Raw genomic sequence first — 24,590 nt, forward strand, 5'->3', positions numbered from 1 at the left:
GGAGGCCTGGCAACAGAAAATGTTAAGAAATACCGGAAAAGTACACTCAAACTGCAATTCACCAATTTTTTTTTTTTTTTTTTTTTTTTTTTTTGAGACAGAGTTTCACTCTTGTTCCGCAGGCTGGAACGCAATGGCTCACCGCAACCTCCACCTCCCAGGTTCAAGTGATTCTCCTGCCTTAGCCTCCCAAGTAGCTGGGATTACAGGTATGTGACACCACGCCCGGCTAATTTTGTATTTTTAGTAGAGACAGGGTTTCTCCGTGTTGGTCAGCCTGGTCTTGAACTCCCGACCTCAGGTGATTTGACCGCTTCCGCCACCCAAAGTGCTGGGATTACAGGCATGAACCACCACGCCCGGCCTCACTAAATAACTTTTTTAAAATGGCACATCAAAGATAATATCAGAAATAAAATAAGCCACGCACAGTGGCTCACACTTGTAATCCCAGTGCTTCAGGAGGCTGAGGCAGAAAGGTCACTTGAGTCCAAGAGTTCAAGACCAGCTTGGGCAACATAGACTCTGTCTCTATGAAAAATAATAATAGAAATAAAACGAAAAAGCAGCAAAACTTACCAGCAGATAGAAAATACTCCCCCAGAGAATATGAAAAAGTTATAGTTAAAAAGAATAAAATGGTTATTTTCATCAGGCTATGCAACGAAATCCAACTGACAAGCGAAAAACAAAACAAAACAAGAAAGAGTAGGAGGTGTATTGGACAGATGGTAAAATCCCTATAAAATGCTTGAGTGTATTAATGCTAATTTCCTGATTTTGATCATTATACTATGGTTATGCAAAAAAAATGTTCTTGAAAGCTGGGTGCGGTGGCTCATGCCTGTAATCCCAGCACTTTGGGAGGCCGAGGGGGGTGGATCATGAGGTCAGGTGATCAAGACCATCCTGGCCAACATGGTGAAACCCTGTCTCTACTAAAAACACAAAAATTAGCTGGGTGTGATGGCACACGCCTGTAGTCCCAGCTTCTCGGGAGGCCAAGGCAGGAGAATCGCTTGAACCTGAGAGGCAGAGATTGCAGTGAACCGAGATCGTGCCACTGCACTCCAGCCTGGCGACAAAGAGAGACTCGGTCTCAAGATTAAAAAATAAAAAATGTTCTTGGTTTTAGGAAACAAAGATTTTAGGAAATACACACTGAAATATTTGGGGCTAAAGGAATATCATGTCAGCTTATTCTCAAATGGTTCAGAAAAAAATTTAGGTAGAAAGAATAGGCTGAATGTGGTGGCTTATGCCTGTAATCTCAGCACGTTGGGAGACCAAGGCTGGAGTTGCTTGAGGATAGAGGTTTGAGAACAGCCTGAGCAACATAATGAGATCCCATCTCTATAAAAAGTTTTAAAAAAGAATAAAGTAAATGTAGTAAAATGCTAACATTTAATGAATCTGGGTGAAGGGTAGTCTTGGAAATAATTGTATTCTTGCCAGGCACGGTGGCTCACGCCTGTAATCCCAGCACCTCGGGAGGCTGAGGCAGATGGATCACCTGAGGTCAGGAGTTCGCAACCAGCCTGACCAACATGGAGAAACCCCATCTTTACTAAAAATACAAAAATTAGCCAGGCGTGGTTGTGGGCGCCTGTAATCCCAGCTATTCGAGAGGCTGAGGCAGGAGAATCACTTGAACCCAGGAGGTGGAGGTTGCAGTGAGCCAAGATGGCGCCATTGCTCTCTAGCCTGGGTGACAAGAGCGAAATTCCGTCTCAAAAAAAAAAGTATTCTTGTATTATTGTTATAATTTTTATGTAACTTTGAAATTATGTCAAGATGTAAAGTTAAAAAAAAATATTTACCCGGAATTGGCCGGGTGCGGTGGTTCAGGCCGGGTGCGGTGGCTCACGCCTGCAATTCCAGCACTTTGGGAGGCCGAGACAGGCGGATCATGAGGTCAGGAGATTGAGACTATCTTGGCTAACAAGGTGAAACCCCGTCTCTACTAAAAATACAAAATTAGCCGGGCGTGGTGGTGGGCGCCTGTAGTCCCACTACTCAGGAGGCTGAGGCAGGAGAATGGCATGAACCCGGGAGGCGGAGCTTGCAGTAAGCGGAGATCGCACCACCGCACTCCAGCCTGGGAGACAGAGCGAGACTCCGTCTCAAAAAAAAAAAAAATAATAATAATAATAATAATAATAACCTGGAATTTACACATGGATAATTCTAATGATTGGTCTAAAGTGAAACCTGTCCATTTACAATTCTAACCTACACTAAAGGTTAGACTTCAGGGGTTAGAGAGAAGCAATAGTTCCTAGAGGAGAGGAGTTCAGACAGATAATACCAGGAATATATATTGCATTGGAGAGATATTAGACATTTCTCTGTGTAATAAAGCCTACAGTTAGCAATGAAAATTGCCATCTTTTAGCATCAAATAACTTTACATGAATTGTAAAAGGCAAAAACTCTTAGAAATACAAGGGGGAAATGAGCATATCTACAAATCCATTAGGACAAAAGCTTTAAATCAGGCATGGTGGCTCATGCTTGTATTCCTAGCTACTTGGGAGGTTGAGGCAGGAGGATCACTGGAGCCCAGGAGTTCGAGACCTGACTGGGCAACACAGTGAGACCCCATTTCTACAAACAAATTTAAAAATTAGCTGGGTGTGATGTTGCATGTCTGTATTCCCAGCTACTTGGGAGGCTGAGGCAGAAGGACCACTGAGCCAGGCTGGGCAACATAGAAAGATTGCATTTTTTAAAAAAACAAGCAAACCAAAAAACCCCCCAAAAAACAAAAGCTTCATTTGGGGAGATGTTTTTGTCCTGATCTTTTACTAGTGTAAACCAGCACTTAAGAGGTACCTGGCATATAATAATCACTTAACAAAATGTAGTAGAGATTTGGACACATTTCATAGATTTACAGATAATCATCATGAGGGTGAAACCATGTCCTATTTTGTTCTCCACTGTCTATTCAACACATAATAGATGCTCAATAAATATGTGTTGATTGGCTGAGTCTGCTTTTTGATACTTGCGGGAGATTGAGTAATAAAAACATCTTTTAATGGGTCAGAATTCTAGTGGTATAAAAAAGGAATGTGCATATTCCCTCCACCTTCTTTTTAATTTGTAACAACGTGACACCACATTTGGATAAGGTGAATATAGGCTCTTCTGCTATACACAACAAAGAGAAGTATTCATGTTATTGCAGATGATGACATAGGGTTACGGTCATGAATTGTGAGGCTTTAAATAGGCAACCAGTCTAATGTAATTAAATGTTCCATCGTTGACCCCCCTACCCCCTGCAAAACATTCTACAGAGAACCTATCTAAAACCAGCATTACACTTTTGACAGATTATTTAGCTGATTAATAGTTAACAGTGCCATGTAGTAAAATGATTCATTCAGTTATTTAGGGATATATTTTGTATTTATGTTAAGAGTGTAACTTGAAGTTAAATTAACCAATTGTAAACAAACAATGAAGGCTTCAGAGAGAATTTTTTATGACCAAGGTGGCCAACTGTTATAAATTGCTTTCTAATTTTCATAGGCCCACACAGATACTTTTTGTGGCACTTTTTCAAACTACAGACTGTGACTGACTAGATAAAGAGGATTGAGACCAGCATTTAAAAAAGAAGAAGAAGAAGAAGTTGGGTGGTGCACACCTATAATCCTAGCTACTAGAGATGCTGAGGTGGGAAGATGGCTTGAGCCCAGAATCTGAGGCTGTAGTGCACCATGGTGGCATCTGTGAATAGTCACTGCACTCCAGCCTAGGAAACACAGTGAGATTCTGTCTCTTAAATTTTTTAAAATTTTTAAATGAAATAGACTAGCATAGAAAATCTCAAAACGCATTCCATATGGTAACACTGAGAACCACTTAATGAAACTTTTGTTTTGGTGTATACATGTATCTACATAAACTGAGCCACAATATAGAATGTATTTCTTACTGGAGGCTGCAGTAAGGAACTTTTTTGAAAAACACTTTATGCTTTAGAACTCCTTGCAGCAGAACTTCGACCCACTGCTAGGATGATTTGGTGGCATTCCAATCAGGTACATTTCATTATCAGACTCAACAAAAAGAATGACAATCTTATTTAAGCTTAGCTCTCAAAGCATATGATTGCTCTTCAGATACTTGTCTAAAAGTAAAATGCACTGCCATCTGAAACATTAAAAGCTCACCTGAGAAAAAAATGCTTACAGCACAGCTGTCCAATAGAACTTTTGGAGATAGAAATACCTGCACTGTCCAACATAATAACCACTAGCCACACGTATTGAGTACCTGAAATGTAGCTAGTATAAGGAGCTGGTGAATTTTATTTAATTAACATTAAGTAGCCACATGTGGATAGTGGCTACTGTTTTGGATAGCACAGATACAGGGCATTATGCCTTAATACTTTCAAAATGGAGGTACATGAACAAAGAAATAAATGCTACATGTTTGAGATGATGAATATCCTAAATACCCTGATTTGATCATTACACATTGTATGCATGTATCAAAATATCACACATACCCCATAAATATGTACAATTATCAACAAAAAATAGATTTTTAAAATGTGGTACCTGGACTATAAGGATCATCTGAATCACTTGGGAGCTTCTTAGAAATGCTGGATCACAGACCTGACTGCAAGCGTAATTAGAGTGACCAGCTGGTTAATGAGCACAATGAATTTGAAAAGCACTGATCTATAGGACTGGTTTTCAATGGGCACGGAACCAGTGAGCACTGCTGTACCAGTGAAAATTAATGGGACACTTTGGTTGGAACAATTACTGGTGAAGTGCTTCTGGCACTACTAGACATCTAAGAGCTGGCATCTCAAATGGCATTCAAGTATCTTGCCAGATACTTACGTAATTTTAAAATAATCTAATCATAATAGTGAACATTTGAATTGAACTCAATTTTCTAACATTATCTAGCACCAACTATTTTTTTGTGCAACTTTAATGTATTCTGAATTTTCCAGGAATACCATATGTAAATTGAAGAAAAGATATATTTTTGTCCAGAACTTTTACTAAGTGTTGTGCCCCATTTCAGAAAAACTTATTTAATAGCCTACATTTAAAAGTTATCATGTGCACATCTAGGTAGAGGTTCAGTTATCAGACTACTTCATTATGTAGTTATGTTGGAACTAAAACAAATATTTTATTTAAAACGACTTCCCTCTTATTTCTCCTATTATATTATCTCTATTATTCTCCAGTTAAGACTTTTTTTTTTAAAAAAAAAGTAGGTAAGCAAGTTATATACACATGAATTTCACTTCAGGATAATAATGTGCACTGATTTTACATATGAGGTGCTGGGTCTAACAGACTTAACCACTGATTTAAAGATTTAGGCACCTATTACCATCCCTCTAGATCAGGGGGCCTTAATCTGGGAATACTGTACAAGGATCCTCAGCCAAGAATTCTGTTGAGTGCAGCTTCAGGAGATCTATAAAGTCCTCGGTAGTACACAATTTTATGTATATATATTAAATGATAATGAATCATCAAGGTGTTGCCACCATGGGGTGAAGAACACATAACTTTATCAGGAAGTATTAGATTAAGAAACATACATTACACCCTAAGACTGTATAAATTAGGCTGGACTATAAACTTGGGCCTCAAAATGTGGATCACCACCCAGTTACATTTACAGAATTGCAATTTGTATCATTTCATCAACCTACATTGATGAACTCTACAAAAAGAAAAAAAACATAAAAGAGTTACAGAGTCACTGCATTACTCACACTATAGGTGTTCCTTCACCAAGACATAGGGAAGGCTAACATCCATTAACACTTGCTACACACCAAGCCATACGTTACATTCTGTACACCCAGGAATTCATTTATAAAGTCTCACAACCACCCTCTGATACAGGTATTACTTCTTGTTTCACAAATGAGGAAACTAGCTTAGAAAGCTCAATTAACTTTGACTAAGTTCATACAGCTAATAGCAGAACTAGAATGTGAACTCAGGTTGTCTGCCTCCCAAACATGCATGCACTTTTCTGGAGAGGGTGGCTACTTTTTTTTTTAATGTTATCATAAAGTATACATCTATTGGATCTTGTCTTCCATTGGCATAGCCTGCTAGACTTCTTAGGGCAAAAATTGTATCCCACAAATGAAAGTTGCCCAAGCACGACATCAGCATCTTCGAGTAAATTGCTTCACTTAGAGTGGTCACTTAGAATGGGCCTTATGGAATGCATTTGGCATGCTAACCTTACTTTTGGTTTAATATTTTTTCACATTCTCCCTTTTCTTCATTTTTAAATTTACTTCCTGCAATAAGGCAATGAACAAATAAATCCACACTACATGCTGCTTTAGGTAATGCAGGAAATACTAAGACAGTCCTACAGAGTGAATACAGCTTTATTGGATGATTCAGAAACCACCTGGAATCATTCTTATAATTCAAAACACCAACTATCATTATGATAACAGTACATAAGTTCCAGTATTTTCCACTTTGAGAGAACCCTGGTTTCCTTGGCTGCTTTCTAAAGAGTAGAAAAAGAACACCTAACAGGGAGATAGATCAACAATGAGCACATTTGAGGGCATAGGCAAAAAGTAGGGAGATGAGTTGTTATGTCATTTAGGTAAGAACTGATACACTAACAGTCAGGAGACAAATAGAAACTGCAGTGGACTTGGAGACACTGCCTAAGTGGAAGGTGAAAGGAAGTAGAGCCATGCAAACCAAGCTTAGTTGACCATATTGATGACAAAGTCATAAATGGTGTTAGGAGTTTGTAGGAAGTAAAAGGGAAATTTAAAGAGAGTAAGCTATTTGGTTTTTTGCCAACACTACCATCACTACAAAACATGTAGAGTAGGTGGTCAGCAAACTTTTTCCATAAAGAACCAGTTAGTAAATATCTCAGGCTTTACAGCCAGATAGTCTCTGTCTACTTTAAGACAACTCTGACATTGTGGCACAAAAACAGCCATGGATATATGTAAACAAATGGGTAAGGCCACGTTTCAATAAAACTTTATTTACAAAATAGATGTGAGCAGTCAGAATGGCTATTATTAAAAAGTCAAAAAATAACAGATGCTGACAAGGTTGTGGAGAAAAGTGAACACTTATTCTAAACTGTTGGTGGGAGTGTAAATTAGTTCAACCATTGTGGAAGACAGTGTGGCAATTCATCAAAGACCTAAAGGCAGAAACAGCATTCAACTCAGCAATCCCATTACTGGGTATATACACAACAGAATATAAATCATTCTATTACAAAAAGACATGCACATGTATCTTCATTGCAGCACTATTCACAATAGCAAAAACATGGAATCAACCTAAATGCCTAATGATAGACTGGATAAAGAAAACGTGATACATATACACCACAGAATACTATGCAGCCATAAAAAAGTACAAGATCATGTCCTTTACAGGGACATGGATGGAGCTCGAGGCCATTATCCTTAGCAAACTAATGCAGGAACAGAAAACCAAACACCACATTCTCACTTATAAGTGGGAGCTAAATGATGAGAACACATGGACACATAGAGGGGAACAACACACACTGGGGCCTATCAGAGGGTGGAGGGTGGGAGCAGGGAGAGGATCAGGAAAAACAACTAGTGCATACTAGGCTTAACACCTGGGTGATGAAATAATCTGTACAACAAACCCCATGACAGAAGTTTACCTATGTAACAAATCTACACTTGCATCCCTGAACTTAAAAGTTAAAAAAAAAAGTGATTGGCACAAAATGACAGGATAGATAACCCAAGGGCAGTAGAAATGGAAGATGCGAACATTTGAAGACAACCTTCATAAAAGTACTACTTACAAAATAGCATGTAGAAAAGGAAAATAGTGGTTTCCTGAAAGGAGAAAAAATGTGCTTACTAATCACTTATCATTCTGACTCAGCATGTCCGTGTGTGGAGACATGCAGGACATTGCAATATTTAACCATGGTTATTATCTAAAAGGCAAAGCTAGAACACAGAGCCCCAACAGTATATCTAATATACTCAACACCTTGACATAAACAATACAAAACAAGGTCAAGTTGGGACACATCTTGTCTCACATGTCCTATGGCATATACTACACATCAAAACACGATGTCAGGCACCATGCACAAACCATTCACCCAAAATTGAGTCAAATGTTGAAATCACAAAATAAAGCAGAAAAATAATGCTCTTAAAAACAAATCAGGCCAGATGCTGTGGCTCACGCCTATAATCCCAACACTTTGGGAGGCCAAGGTGGGCGGATCACCTGAGGTTGGAAGTTTGAGACCAGCCTGACCAACACGGAGAAACCCCGTCTCTAAAAATACAAATTAGTCGGGTGTGGTGGTGCATGCCTGTAATCCCAGCTACTTGGAGGCTGAGGCAGGAGAATCGCTTGAACCCGGGGGGCAGAGGTTGCAGTGACCCGAGATCACGCCATTGCACTCCAGCCTGGGCAACAAGAGCAAAACTCCTTCTCAAAAAGATAAATAAATAAAAATAAAAATAAATCAAATGCCAACGGAAACTGGTTATGACCATAAAGATGTCTTTGGGAAATGCTCTCATTTAGAAAACTGTGAAGTTAAATTCATTATAAGGCATAACAATAAAACTAGGTCCAATATCACTGCATTTGATTCAGTTTTTTCAATGTTTACAGGTAAATAGATAAAATGAAAGTAGATGCTAGTTCATAGCCCATCTTTGGGAAAGAGTACAATGTAGCAAATAAACAAATTACATGTATAACAATGTTGGCTCGTTAGAAGAAAATACATTAAAAACCAATCAGAAAAATATCATGAGGACCAAAACTGCATAACTCGCAAAGCTGCATTATAGAACACAATAACAAAACAGATGATGGTCTGTATACATGGATTAGAATGGTTTGGGTGTTAAAGGGGTGGATGGTAAGTGCCACTTGATACTGCCGAAGAAAATCAATCCATCTTTTTTTTTTTTTTGAAACGGAGTCTTCCTCTGTCACGCAGGCTGGAATGCAACGGTGCAATATGTTCACTGCAACCTCCTCCTCCTGGGTTCAAGTGATTCTCCTGCCTCAGCCTCTCAAGTAGCTGGGGCTACAGGTGCGCACCACCACGCCTGGCTAATTTTTTTTTCATATTTTTAGAGATGGGGTTTCAGTATGTTGGCCAGGCTGGTCTCGAACTCCTGACCTCGTGATCCGCCCACCTCAGCCTCCCAAAGTGCTGGGATTACAGGCGTGAGCCACCATACCCGGCACCAATCTGTCTTCTTTATGCTTAGTGTAAAATGATACGAATACAACTTGAGGGTCTGTGAAAGCAAAAATTCAACCAACAAGAGAGACATCCGTATAATGGAACACCAGACACTAAAAATAATGTGTTCTACATACATCATGACAAGTAAAAATGAGAAAACAAAGCTAATGGAATTTTTGTGTCCAACGACAAAAGTTACATATATTGTATACATCTTTTTTTTTTTTTTCGAGATGGAGTCTGGCTCTGCTGCCCAGGCTGGAATGCAGTGGCGTGATCTCAGCTCACTGCAGCCTCTGCCACCCGAGTTCAAGCGATTCTCGTGCCTCAGCCTCCCGAGTAGCTGGGATTACAGGCGCACACCACCACGCCTGGCTAATTTTTTCTAGTTTTAGTAAAGACAAGGTTTCATCATGTTGGCCAGGCTGGTCTCAAACTCCTGACCTCAGGTGATCCACCCACCTCGGCTTCACAAAGTGCTGGGATTACAGGCATGAGCCACCACGCCCAGCCACAGTGTACTTCCATTGTATGCACAAGTTTCTAGACACGTACAAGAAATTTGAGTGGCACCTTGAAAAACAATAGTAGGATAGGAGACAGAATTCTCAACTTCTACCTTTCTGTAGGGATGAAAAATAAAATAAGCATGTATTATGTTTGGCCAAACATTAAAGAAAAAAATCACAGATCAGTATTTTGGGAAGGTGGCTGGAGAAGCCTCTAAAGCCACACCAATGCAAACACAATTGCATTAAAAATACTACAGCATGCTAAAAAATGTTAAATGAATGGTGAAAAAATTTTAAAGTACAATCACATAATCAAAGAGACACAAAACTTTACTTGGACAATCATATAGAGTTCAGTAACATAAAAGTAGAAACGGTCTTGCAAAAGCTATAATTTGCATATGCTGGTTTGCTAGAGTCCTCCTGGAATGTGATCTGTTTAGAATCAATGTTTTAGAGCTGGAAGAGTATTTAGAACAACTAGGGCCGGGTGCAGTGGCTCACGCCTGTAATCCCAGCACTTTGGGAGGCCGAAGTGGGCGGATCACGAGGTCAAAAGATCGAGACCATCCTGGCCATCATGGTGAAACCCCATCTCTACTAAAAATACAAAAATCAGCTGGGTGTGGTGGCACGCGCCTGTAGTCCCAGCTACTCGAGAGGCTAAGGCAAGAGAATCGTTTGAACCCGGGTGGCAGAGCTAAGAGCGTGCCACTGCACTCCAGCCTGGCAAACAAGACTCCGTCTCAAAAAAAAAAAAGACCAACCAACCTCATTTTATATTTACCGCGACTGCATAATCCCCAGTAATAAAACCCTAGTCCTATTTTCAGTAACAGCAGCTATTTGTAGAACCTTATGAACAGACATGTGCTTTTTTTTTTTTGAGATGGGAGTCTTGCTCTGTCACCCAGGCTGGAGTGCAGTGGCGCGATCTCAGCTCACTGCAACCTCCACCTCCTGGGCTCAAGTGATTCTCCCGTCTCAGTCTCCAAAGTAGCTGGGATTACAGGTGCATGCCACCATGCCAGGCTAATTTTTGTATTTTTAGTAGAGACGGGGTTTCACCATGTTGGCCAGGCTAGTCTCGAACTCCTGACCTCAGGTGATTCACCCGCTTCGGCCTCCCAAAGTGCTGGGGTTGCAGGCATGAGCCACTGCTCCTGGTCAGACTCAAGCATTTTTAATATGTTTGCTTTTAAATCTTCTTTAGAGCAGGGCCCCAGACCGTTCTGTTCTTGCTATATGCCCAGCACGTGGAACATAGTAAATAAGAGGTGCTCAATACATATATATGTGTATACACACTTTTTTTCAGAAAAGGTAGGGAAGTGAGTTCTGTGCACAACTATGAGAAATCACAATGCATGAAGTAAACAAAAAGCTGCAAGATTAAAATATGAAAATTATTTCCCCTGTATTGGAAAAGACAGCACCATAGGCACATGTGATCACATGCCTACAATTTCATTTTTTGCTTCTACCAGCAGAATGGTCATAAGAATATTGAACTCTAAACTATGGTAGTAGGAAGGCTACCTAATGCCTACTCTGGAATTCATAGTAAAGCAGGACACAAGAGTTTATCTTAAGATGGTACAGGACCAAAGTTTTTGACACCAAATCCATAACTGCATGAAGATGAAAACTGTAGACGCAACAGACCCAGTTGTTTTAGGGAATGATGGGCAAATGAGTTGCCCTGGACTAATGGGGAAAGCAACCTGTCAACAGTGTTTCTCACACCGTATGTGAGGGACCAGTCTTAACCCCTAAATTGTACTCTGCCAGACATACTATATATACACATACATATATGTGTTTTGTTATATATTATATATATTACACACACACATAAATATTTTTTAATTTGCTTGTAGCGATGGGGTCTCACTTTATTGCCCAGACTGGTGTTGAACTCCTGGACTCATGCAATCCTGCCACCTTGGCCTCCCAAAATGCTGGGATTACAGGCATAAAGCACTATGCCTGGCCTGTAAGATATATTTTTTTAAAACATAACTAGAAAAGTGATCACATACTAATGTCACAGTAATATAAAATTACTATAGAAGTTTCCAGACACACAATTTCTACACTGACCTCGAGAGATATGCTGAAGTTTTGTTTATCAATGTCAATCTTGAATTTGTATAAAAAGGATGACATTTGTTTTACTAGTCAATAATAAAAACATTCTGTAAGAAACAATGAAATAAAAGGTGCATAGCCTTGTCATTAACTTTAATATAACACTGCTTTGTCACAATGCCTAAAATTATCCTTTTGAATGCAACTTTAGCATTTAAGAATCTCAATGCCTATCAGTTTGAATATTTTGCCTTATTTTGCCATTTATATATTAGATTAGAATACAGAAGCTTAAAATGTATATGAAAATATGACCATGCATTGATTAATGATGGGAATATGTTTTGAGAAATGGGCCATTAGATGATTTCGCTGTGTACTTACACAAACCTGAATAGTATAGACCTACCACAAATATAGGCTTCAGGCAACAGTCTATTATTGCTCCTAGGCTACAAACCTGTATAGCATGTTACCATACTGAATACTCCATAATCCTATTTGTGTATCTAAACATAACAAAACATAGAAAAGATACCCGTAAACTCCTGTATCTTTGCCTCCAAACTTCCCCAACTGACTAACACAGTGAATCTAGGGAAAATTTCCATCTATTACTAGATTCATTACCAAAGGGAGTAAAATGGAGAAATGTTTGTATGCCCGACCTATAACAAGCTGAGGTGATTTATTAGACAGGCTGTACCCTATGGAGAAAGTGTTATGTAATTATTGTCTCTGGAACCAAATTTCCAGAATTCAAATCCACCCTTTGCAATTTACAAGCAAAAGTTAAATTCTCAGTAACGGCACTTACATCTCAAAAGATTATTCTGCAGGTTAATATGCATGTAAAGTGACTAAACTACTGCCTGGCACATAAATTATTACTATGTAAGTGTTATAATCATTTAATTGCATAGTATGCATTAAATCCTTCTGTAGAATTGGGATAATAAACATTAAATTCATTAAATGAAATGTCACATGCCTACAATAAACTGCTATTCACCCATTAAAGCCTGTTTCAATTACCTATTATGAAAATACATCTATTTGGGCTGGGCGTGGTGGCTCACGCCTGTAATCCCAGCACTTTGGGAGGCAGAAGCAGGCGGATCACAAAGTCAGGAGATCGAGACCATCCTGGCTAACACAGTGAAACCCTGTCTCTACTAAAAATACAAAAAAAATTAGCCGGGCATAGTGGCGGGTGCCTGTAGTCCCAGCTACTGGGAGATCACGCCACTGCACTCCAGCCTGGGTGACAAAGCGAGACTCCGTCTCAAAAAAAAAAAGAAAATACATCTATTTAATCTATTTATAATATCCTGCTAAACAGAGAGAAAACAGTAAGTTGGAAAATAACGTATAGCCTAATTTTATATTTAGAGAAGGTGCTAATAAAGTTATAAAAGTTGCAAGTCACTGTACTATTTAAGTGGCAACTGCCAGAAGTGATTCAGAGTAATTTATTATCCTTTCTTGTCCCCAGGAAAAAGGTTTAAAATAAAATCATGATTCTAAAATGGTAATAACAATAATCAAATGCTACAAATCAGTTATTTCAAAAATTTAGAACTGTATACATTTAATGTGTTAATTCCTCCTTTGCACCTAAAAGCTGATGCTTCTTAAAACTGGACTTCATCTTAGAATTAAGAAAATAGATCATTAATTTATAATAGATATACTACTTCAGTCCCACCCATTGCCAACATATCACTAACATCATCACTTTTAAGTAAACTCTTGAAGTACTCAAAACTATACATATTGATATAGACAGTAAGTCACCTTAACCAATTACCCAAGTTTAACTAGCAGATATTATGTACAGTATGCTGAGATTATAATAAACACAGAAGATTCAGTATTTCTAGAACACTGAACAAGAGGTGTTTGTGGCATTGAGAGTACTGTGATAACCTGTGGTACCCTTTAAACTGCTTTAAAATTTTACAATGAAATCAGTGCTATTAATTTCATGTTTATTTCATACAGGGTTTTTGTCAAGTTTATCAGTTTTAAAATGATTAAGTCATAATCACCATTCAAAGACAAATTTTCCTCTCAAACTAGTAATTTCCATTCTGCTACCTACAGTTTGGCTTATCCTTTGGTCTGATAGCCATACTTCATTTCACAGGACTATACAAGTATGTACTATGTACAAAACATTTTCAAGTTTGCTTTCAAATGATACCTACAAAGAGTAGATCAAGTTTTCAAGTTTACAGAATACCATACTACAACAATTTACCACTATAAATATGTCTTAATACCTGTTTATTCCATTCTATTTAGATTGCAACACTAACAAAATTCTTAATGCATATGTCCCCACCACCTGTACTTTCCCTACACTATCATTTTGACACTTACATAGAAACAACTCAATTCAGCAACCAAGTTTTACAACCACTGTTGCTACCAATCAAATGGTGATGCATCAGATCCCAATTCTCATGAGTATTAACATATTGAGAGTACATTATTTACCTAAGACTGAAGGACTGTGCCTTACTTTATAAAAAAACAAAGATAGCCACATCAATTTACTTCCATATATATGATACTACCTATTCAATTTATTAAAAATTGTAATAAACATAATAATCAAACTAGTGCTCCAAACTTATGCTGTTCACATGGAAGACACCACAAAAGAAGACATAATATAGAGACTGCCTTGCAATAAGAAGTACAAATTCCTTCTATAAAGATGGAGAAATAAAAGGACAAATCTAGTTGTCTAAAAGACAATTCACTGTACACATTTTATTTACAGTTTTGTACACTGTCTTAATATGAATGGGACTGCTTTTCTACTTGAGCCATTTTTAACCAAAGCAAAATAACCTAAGTAATACAAAGTGTTAAAATACAGCGTAAAGATACAAAAACAGACATACTAATTCTAGTTAGGAATGTAATTATGATGTTACATTTTTTATAATCCACAATTATGTTTAGGAAATCACACAAACATAGATCACTGATTTGAATGAAATGCATAAATTTGTAGCAAAGCTTTGTAGTTACAAAAAACAAAAAAAATTACCAAAGAATGCACAAAATTAATGTTTATTCCACCTTTGTGTCATATTCCTGGATCCTTCACCAATGTTACATGAGGAAAAAAACAAAAGCAAAACAAATGAAAAACTGAAATCAGAATCACTAATATTATCAAGTAGGGAAACAAATAAATTAAAATCTAGCAGCCATCAGCAAGAGTACAGCAGAGACAATGCTGTAAAAAGAAACAAAGAAAATTGCTAGAAAACTGTATGCATCATAATCTTTCAAACCAGCAAAATATGCTCCTGCATAAAATGGAACAACAGAATTTTTTTTCCTGTAAAGTATAGAAATGCCAAGTTGTTTTTTGACTATTGTGGATAGGTAAAATCTGTATGTAATTAATGGTAATTCTACTGAACTATTACAGAGTGGGCCAGGAACACATTTATGGATTCTGGGGATGTGTACTGTAATTCTTTGATTGAGATAGTGGAAACTCTAGCCAAAAAAAAAAAAAAATGAACACAGAAGTACAAGACAAAGGCGAATGAGACTTCTCTTATATCTTAGTAACATTTAGATGGAAATCAAATTTAAATGCAGTCCACTCTGCTTTTTGAAGAGGCTTTGGTTCAGCTCCCAAATCTCGATTGCTTGACGCAGTCTCCTATGAGAATACTCAGGTGTCTTCTTAAACAACAAACCTATTTTTAGTGGTGGAGCCGCTCTTAGTAGCTGTGTCTGCGTGGGACTGATAACCAATCACTATCTTTGGAGGAAGTCCTAACCTTTCCTTGTATACCCTCCTAAAAGAAAAGAAAAAAGTAGCCATTAACTTTTACTCACAAGAAATACATCTAAAAATTTAGGGTTATTAGTCTTTATATTAAAAAATATAGACAAGAGTAAAATAGGAAATTAATTATACACCCTTTTCTTTTTAGCACAATTTACTCTTCATTTTTGCGATATTCTTGGTTACTTTTAAAATATTTGAGAGCCAGTCAGGTGTGTTACTACTAAATTACAGGAGCATTACTATATTATTATACTGTTATTATGATACTATAATTATTACTAAATCAACAGTGAACAAAGCAAGGACAGTCCCTGAGCTGACTGCATTTATAGTCTAGTAGAGAAAACATAATTGAATAATCACAAATACATATGACAGATCTGTATCACATGCATACTTAAAAACAGAAATCTGTAAAACAAGCATGTTTATTTTCATTCTTTGATCTAAAATGTTACATTTCACGTCTGAACCCTAGCAAATATTGTATATTACTACACAAATTATATTAACCATACCTGTTATAAGATTGCACAAACAAAAACTAAACACTGAGGGAGATTAAACACTTTGAGGGAGTGAATGAAACACTTCGAGGGAGAATGTAATTTCTGCTTTACATACTATACAACCTAATTTTCAAGTAAGACATGACTCTATTGCAAGAATAAAATGGCACTTGTCATGAGTACCAAAGAGTAAATATAAGGGCTGTGATACTGTATAACAAGGAGATTCTAATCTCATCTACAAAATTAGAGAAGTCTTCCCCTTTAAATATCATGAGCTCAAAAGGATAATGTTAAGAGAATGAGCACATCTGAAAGCTGAGAAATAAAAATGAGGCTGTGTGGCTATGGCTCATAAGTAAAGTGAACATGAGATAAAGCTGACAAGGTTTCAGAGGAAGATCACAGAGAGCTTCACAGGTCATCTTAAAAATCTGAATCTTTGGCCGGGCATGGTGGCTCATGCCTGTAATCCCAGCACTTTGGGAGGCCGAGGCGGGTGGATCACGAGGTCAGGAGATCGAGACCATCCTGGCTAACATGGTGAAACCCCGCCTCTACTAAAAATACAACAAATTAGCCGGGTGTGGTGGCAGGTGCCTGTAGTCCCAGCAACTCGGGAGGCTGAGGCAGGAGAATGGCGTGAACCTGGCAGGCGGAGCTTGCAGTGAGCTTGAGTGAGACTGTGCCACTGCACTCCAGCCTGGGTGACAGAGCAAGACTCTGTCTCAAAAAAAACAAAAACAAAACAAAACAAAAAACAACAAAAAAAGAATCTTTAGGAAAAAAAATAGTAAAAATTCAAAAATAAGCAAAAATCAAATAAAAATAAAGGAGTAAACATATTAATGGAGTTAAATCCTCCAACATGATACTAGGATAGGTTTTTTTATACCTTCCAGAAGATTTACTACCTTCCCCCTAAAATAAGGTATTAAAAAGTAATTTTATGGTAACTAAAGTGTTAATTATCAAATTTGCATTATAATGCAATGCATTCCTTTCAATTATACTTAATTATTAAAAATGCCAAAAAGCAAGACCATTGAGTCATGCAAATTGGAAGGGTTAAAAAAGAAAATCTTCATTTGAAAATCTGAAGTCTTAATATACACTCAAAAACATTTATTATTGACAAAAATACAAAACTTCTGTAGGAAAAAAATTCTTAATTAATCTAACTCTTGTTTAAAAAAAAAAAAAAGTAAATCCTCCAAAATTAGGTTTTGATGCTGGAAGAAACATTAAAATATGATGACAAATCAACTCCTTTCTCTTATGGAACCCCATATAGCATGAAATGTAGAAAATCCCTATACCTTTTGATCCAGAAATAAATTATGTTCACAGAAAAATTTACATGGCTGAGAGCAATGGATCACGCCTGAAATCCCAGCACTTTGGGACGCTGAGGCAGGTGGATGACTTGAGGCTAGGAGTTTGACACCAGCCTGGCCAACATGGCGAAACCCTGTCTCTACAAAAAACACTGTAGTGGCTCAGGCCTGTGGTCCCAGCTATTCAGGAGGCTGAGGCAAGAGAATCACTTGAACCCAAGAAGTGGAGGTTGCAGTGAGCTGAGATCGTGCTACTGCACCCCAGCCTGGGCAACAGAGTGTGACTCTGTCTCAAAAAATTAATTAATTTTAAAAAGAAAAATTAATAGTATTTGAAAAATCACAAAGGGGCAAACCAAACATTTTGACCACTGACTGACCAGCACTTAATTTTAACATAAAATTGTAAGTCAAAATTTTTTTTTTTTTTTTTTTTTTTTTTTTTGGTGAGACGGAGTCTCGCTCTGTCTCCCAGGCTGGAGCGCAGTGACCCAATCTTGGCTCACTGCAAGCTCCACCTCCCGGGTTCACGCCATTCTCCTGCCTCAGTCTCCCAAGTAGCTGGGACTACAGGTGCCCGCCACCACGCCCAGCTAATTTTTTTTTTTTTGTATTTTTAGTAGAGACGGGGTTTCACTGTGTTGGCCAGGATGGTCTTGATCTCCTAAAGTGCTGGGATTACAGGTGTGAGCCACTGCACCTGGTGTCAAATATTACTAATATAATTGAGGTAAAAAGAAATCCTAGTTAGAAAAAAAATGTCAGCTGGTTTAGCGTTGTGGCTCATGCCTGTAATCTCAGCACTTTGAAAGGCTGAGGTGGCTTGATCAAGTCCAGGAGTTCATGACCAGTCTGGGCAACATGGCAAAACCTCTTTTCTACAAAAAATACAAGAAAATAGCCAGGTGTGGTCATACACACCTGTAGTTGCAGCTAATTGGGTGGCTGAGGTGGGAGGATCACCTGAGCCCAGGAGGTTGAGGCTGCAGTGAGCCATGACTGCACCATTGCACTCTTGCCTGAATAACACAGTGAGACCCTGTCTCAAAAAAAAAAAAAAAGCCACTTTTGCAAAGAATAAAATTTACAAAAAAAGGTTTAATAAAACCCTACATATGTGGGTTTTAAACATGGAACAAAACCCAAGATATGTTATATAAATTTTAATGAAAATTATTAGTAAACACACATGCTTTAAATGCACATATACTATTTGCCAATAATCACTGAATTATTATTATGAGCATACATTAGCTCTTTTCAAAGTAGTACTTTTTTTCAAACAGCACTTTCAAAGTAGGAAATAATACATTCTCATTTGTGAATGAATAAAAAATGCTACATGCCAAAGGAGAGTGCTCTAGTGGTTATATACTTCACTGCTAAGAAAAAGCAATTTTACAGAAATAAAAAACATATGAACAAGGCCAGGCGCAGTGGCTCATGCCTGTAACGATAGCACTTTGGGAGGCTGAGGTGGACGGATCACTTGAGACCAAGAGTTAAAAGACTAGCCTGGCCAACATGGCGAAACCTGGTCTCTACTAAAAATCCAAAAATTACCCAAGCGTGGTGGCATGTGCCTGTATTCCCAGCTACTCGGGAGGCTGAGACATAACAACCTCCTGAACCCAGGAGGTGGAGGTTGCAGTGAGCCTAGATCATGCCACTGTACTACAGCCTGGACAACAGAGTGAGACTCTGTCTCTAAATAAATAGCTGTGAAAAAACCCAAAAAAACAAGACGTTGCGCACCAATTGAGCCGTTCAAAATTATAAAAGTGTTCACGAAAACAATACAAGGAAAACAGTATCTACAAACCGAAGTATTTCTAAAGCTACAAATAAAATAACTTCTGGTTTTAGTCATCTTAATATTGTAAAATAAGTAGGCAAAGAGCAAAACTTACCCTATATGTGTAACAGCTTCTCTGTTTTCACATTCAGTAGTCCATATTGCTATCTTATCACCTTTAGCTCTAACATTAACAACAGCGCCACATACATCATCACTGTAGTCATCAAAAGATTCTCCAATAAGGCACAGAAGCTTAAAAAGAAATCCCAAATTACATTTAATAGATTATAAACAAGCTCATTACACTGCAAATGTCTCTTCTGTATTTGCATAGATAACTAAAGAAGTTTTTAAATCAAGAGTTAATTTTTTAAATGTGTAAATTTTATTTGCATATATAGATCTGTCCTGACTTTTAAATACTCATTCATTTATTTACTATCAAATCAGCCTTTTTCAGCAAATTTGGCAGTTAATATCATGGCAGACATAAAAGCTGATTTTATTAATATTCATTTGCTCTGCTGCTGCTTATATTTACGAGCAAATATTAATAGTATAACAAAAATAGCTATTCATGGTTAATTTCCTCTTGTTCTTATTTTTTACGAATATTTGTTAATGGTTTGGTTTTTTGTTGTTGTTGTTGTTTGAGACAGGGTCTTGCTTTGTCACCATGGCTGGAGTGCAGTGGGATCATCACAGCTCACTGCAGCCTCAACCTCCTGGGCTCAAATGATCCTCCCACCTCAGCCTCCTGAGTAGGTGGGCATACATACAGGGACATGTCACCATACCCGGTTAATTTTTGTATTTTTTATAGAGACAGGGTTTTCCCATGTTGCCCAAGCTGGTCTTGAACTCCTGAGTTTAAGTGAAATGCCTGCCTCGGCCTCCTGAAGTGTTGAGATCACAGGTGTGAGCCCGGCCCTAACAGGTTTCTTAATTGTGGTAAAATACAAATAACATAAAATTTGCCATTTTAACCACTTTTAAGTGTACAGTTCAGTGGTGTTAAGTACATTCAACATTGTTGTACAACCATCCCTACTACCATCCATCTCCAGAACATTTTTTTTAACTGCAAAATGGAAATGTCCTGACTTTTTAATGTGGAATTCCAAAATGATATTTGCTCATGATCTTCCCCCTCAAAAACAGAATTTTCTTCTTAAAAAGTCATTCATTCATTAGCTGGGTGTGCTGGCATGCACCTGTAGTCCCAGCTACTTGAGAGGCTAAGGCAGGATGATTGCTTGAACCCAGGAGGCTACAGTGAGCTATGATGGCCCCACTGCACTCTAGCCTGGGCGACAGAACAAGACCTTGTCTCTAAAAAAAAGCAAAATAGTCACTTATTCAAACATTTAAAGTGATTAACTTAACAAGTGCTAACTATAAACCAGGCACGGTTTCAAGTGCTAGGGATACAAAAGAGACTACAAACCCCGCTCCTATAAGCTTGGGGTTTGGAACCTCTGTCTACAGAAAATGCCTATTATCTCATATTTAATTTGTCTTGTAAAGCCAGAAGTTCCAGTTAATATCACAACATGTAGGTCAAATGGTAGTACACAACAATTTTATTATTTGCTTCACTGATCTAAAAAGTTTAGTGGGACAGGCACAATGACTCACACCTCTAATTCCAGCACTTTGGGAGGCTGAAGTGGGAGGATCACTTGAGGCCAGAAGTTTGAGACCAACCTGGGCAACATAGCAAGATCCCATCTCTAGGAAAAAAATTAGAAAATGAGCTGGGCATGGTGGCATGCACCTGTAGTCCCAGCTACTTAAGAGGCTGAAGTGGGAGGATCGCTTGAACCCAGAGGGTGAGGCTGAAGTGAGCCATATAAATAAATATCCGCACTCCAGCCTGGGCAACAGAGCAAGACCCTTGCTCTAAAAATATAAATATTTAAAAGTTTAGTATACATATAGCAATGCTGTAAGAGGGTTGCAAAAACTTCAATCATACAAAATCTAAGATTCTATAATTTTGAGATTAATGAAATGACCACAGTGAGCTTATTGTGGTGAGAGTCAACTGCCAATCACTTAAAATATCTGACTTAAACTACCTCTAAAACTGCTTTACACTTTTAAAACCTTACTGTCTCTAGCCAAAAGCGATCGAGGTCACTTCGTCTCTGCTGTTTGTTCAATGTAATTAGCCATCGTCCTCCCCGTTTGTTTTTCTCATCTTCCCACATAGGCTCAATACCATCCTACAGGGTTAGAAGACAACAGTATTACACAACATTGTTACCTTGACTTTGAGAGATAATCATTAGAAACAGTTAAGCAACAACACTGCCAACTTCTTACTTTATTGCCCAGAGAACTGCCATTGATGTAGTTTTTAAACAGCACATAAAACTTAAAGCCAGAGGCATGACATTATAGAATTAGAGTCCTGACTTTGTCACTTATTAGCTATCAAATCTTGGGTTTCACTTAATTTGAAGGTTCTTAAACTTTCTGAGAAGCAAACATATTTTAGAAGCTCTGTACATTTCTATAGCTAGAAAATACATGCAAAAACTATGCAATTTCAGTTAATGAATGTCCCGTCGCCCTACCACCTGACAAAGCCCAATAATAAGTATTCCAAGGACCCATGCTCCTAAGGTTAAGAATGCTTGATAAACTCAGTCTGCTCAAATATATAAAGGAAGGAGTAGACTGGATAATCAAAGCTCTCATCAAAATCCATCTCAGTATGTGCCCACAGAGTAACTCTCTCTCAATTTTTATAAACAAATAGAGTAAGATATATTGATACTAAAGCATACTACAGCCAATTAAATTATCAGTCTATTCAAATATTCCTAAGTTTATGGCACGATTTCTTAATGAATACCAAATGGCCCAGTCCTATAATAAATATATCAAATCACCAATTAAGCATACCTTAAAAAGTGAGTAGTCACAGCCAGGCATTAAATTACTAGACAACTGGATATGGTTGTACAGACTAGGTAAAAGAAAATAACAATTAAAAACACAGAATACGTAGAGTTTAGGTGCTTACATATATATACATTTAGAACATATGATGAAAATAAACAGAAAAAAGTTCATGTTTACTTGTTTCTAAGGAGTCAATTTCTAAAATGGACAAAACAGATCTTAAAAGCAGTTAAATAATCAACTTCAGATGACAGGTATAATTTTCAAAAAAATTTCTAGTGACTGCTCTGACAAAAATATATTTTATGTTACTTAGTGCATACATATGTATATATATAAGAAACTGAGAAGAGAGGTATAAGGTGGCTTTAAGTAGATGAAATAATTTCTGAAGTTAATAAAACAGTTTTTTCAAAAACATAAAAAAAAAACCAAAAAAACAACAAACCAGAAACAATGAACTTCCTGACCATCAGGACTGCATGACTGAAACAGTCATTATCCTTGAGGGTATCCAAGAGTAGAATAGATCAATGGTTCCCAAACACCACAAATTGTCACTGGTTAGTCAACATAATAATCATTTTAAAAATGATTTTAGAAAAATAAATAAATAAATATAGTTCCAAGCCCTACATCTTGGGATTATAATCACCTAAATATGAGATGGAACCCTGCAGTCTGTATTTCTAAACTGTTTCTCAAATATCAAAATAACAGAATAACATTTGCAATGACTTAGTTGCTTGCCTGAAGGTAGGAGGCTTAGATCATTTGATCTCCTGTAGTCTTTTACAGCAAAATTGATTAAAAAATTGGCAACTCTTAAGAATCTTTTGCTTGTCTCCAATATTAGATGGCTGAAATAATGATCTTAGCTGTGTCTACAGACCATGGACAATTCTATTATCCTTAGTCTGGTTCTCCTGGTGCTATGTTAACCCCATCTAGGAATATTTCAGGTAAAGATTTAAGGGCCGGGCGCGGTGGCTCACCCCTGTAATCCCAGCACTTTGGGAGGCTTTGGCAGGTGGATCACGAGGTCAGGAGTTTGAGACCAGCCTGACCAAGATGATGAAACCCCGTCTCTACTAAAAATACAAAAATTAGCCAGGCGTGGTGGCATGTGCCTGTAATCCCAGCTACTAGAGAGGCTGAGGCAGGAAAATCGTTTGAACCCAGGAGGCGGAGGTTGCAGTGAGCCGAGATCACCCCATTGCACTTCAGCCTGGTGACAGAACTAGACTCCATTTCAAAAAAAAAAAAAAGATTTAAGAAAGAAGTTGGCATCTTTAAATCAAATTCCATAGTATAACACACAAATATAGTTTAGGTGAGACAACCTAAGACCACATAAGGTTTGCTGAGTCACTACCTAATGTTAACTCCCAACTACACATCAATGACAGCCTCCACTAGGCAACAAAAAAAGCCTGGATACTAAGTGACTATAAAATTAGCGCTACTAATTTCATAAAATAAATGGATATTGTGGGAATGACCTTCAATAAAATACTTTTTCCTTTTTGCTGCCTCCTTTCTCTTCTGTGGTGCTCAAAGGTCTCTCAAGTAAGTCCATAATGAGAATTTATAATGGCACATCTAAACAGAATCCTAAGACTATGCAGTCTGGGTAAGTATAAAAGGACTCAATGGTTATTTGCAATAAATTTGCTAGAAAAAAACAGAAATTAGGAAGTGGCCCACACATTTACAGAAAACTGAAAAATCCTTCATATCTCTAAACTATGGTATAAAAATCTACTATGCAATGACATTGACTACACGTAACTGAAGCTTGGAGGAACTGTTCTAATTAGAAGGTAGAATTATGTAAACTGGTAAAAGTCAAACAAACTAGATAAATGCAAATCTGATTGGGGAAGATGGCTCAAGGCTTCCTTTTTTCTCTGTAGGAGAATGAAAAGCTTTTTTTTTGGGGGGGTGCAGAAGACTGGAGTTATTTAAGAGTCCTGAATAAACAAAACTAGAGAAGAAAAACTACTTGATGTTTTGACAACGGGCAAAGAAGAATAATCCTAGTTTAACTAGACAACTAGACCTATAAATTATTAGGCCTTAAATGTAGTTATTATGAAGTGTCCATGCTTTTAATAAAAAATAAATACTCTCAAAGTTTACTCTCAAATGAATGTTCTCAAATACTCTCAATGAAGTTATGGTTTTAATCGTATGCTTTGCTTTTTTCAGCAACATAAATGAATACAAAATATCTATTAGAAGCCAAGCACTGGAAATATACAGAAAAATATTGTTTCTGCTGTTGAAGATGTGCGTATATATGTATAAATTTTATACCACAATCTA

The 24,590-nt window shown here is 37.6% G+C and overlaps 1 protein-coding gene across 4 annotated transcripts in view; it reads right to left on the bottom strand.

Moving 5' to 3' along the window:
• Positions 1 to 14,630: 14,630 nt before the first annotated feature.
• Positions 14,631 to 24,590, bottom strand: part of EIF4E (eukaryotic translation initiation factor 4E) — a 48,116-nt gene continuing 38,156 nt past the window's right edge. For all 4 annotated transcript variants that reach the window (XM_024246050.3, XM_054554219.2, XM_024246049.3 and 1 more), the window contains exons 4-7: positions 22,263 to 22,326; positions 21,464 to 21,577; positions 19,462 to 19,601; positions 14,631 to 15,712 (exon numbers count right to left, since the gene is read on the bottom strand). In XM_024246050.3, coding sequence (XP_024101818.1) covers positions 15,598 to 15,712; positions 19,462 to 19,601; positions 21,464 to 21,577; positions 22,263 to 22,326 — 433 coding nt within the window. In that variant the 3' untranslated portion in view covers positions 14,631 to 15,597. The remainder of the gene's footprint in view (positions 15,713 to 19,461; positions 19,602 to 21,463; positions 21,578 to 22,262; positions 22,327 to 24,590) is intronic.

Source organism: Pongo abelii, chromosome 3 (assembly GCF_028885655.2).
Source record: "Pongo abelii isolate AG06213 chromosome 3, NHGRI_mPonAbe1-v2.0_pri, whole genome shotgun sequence".
In the NCBI taxonomy this organism is placed as follows: Eukaryota; Metazoa; Chordata; class Mammalia; order Primates; family Hominidae; genus Pongo; species Pongo abelii.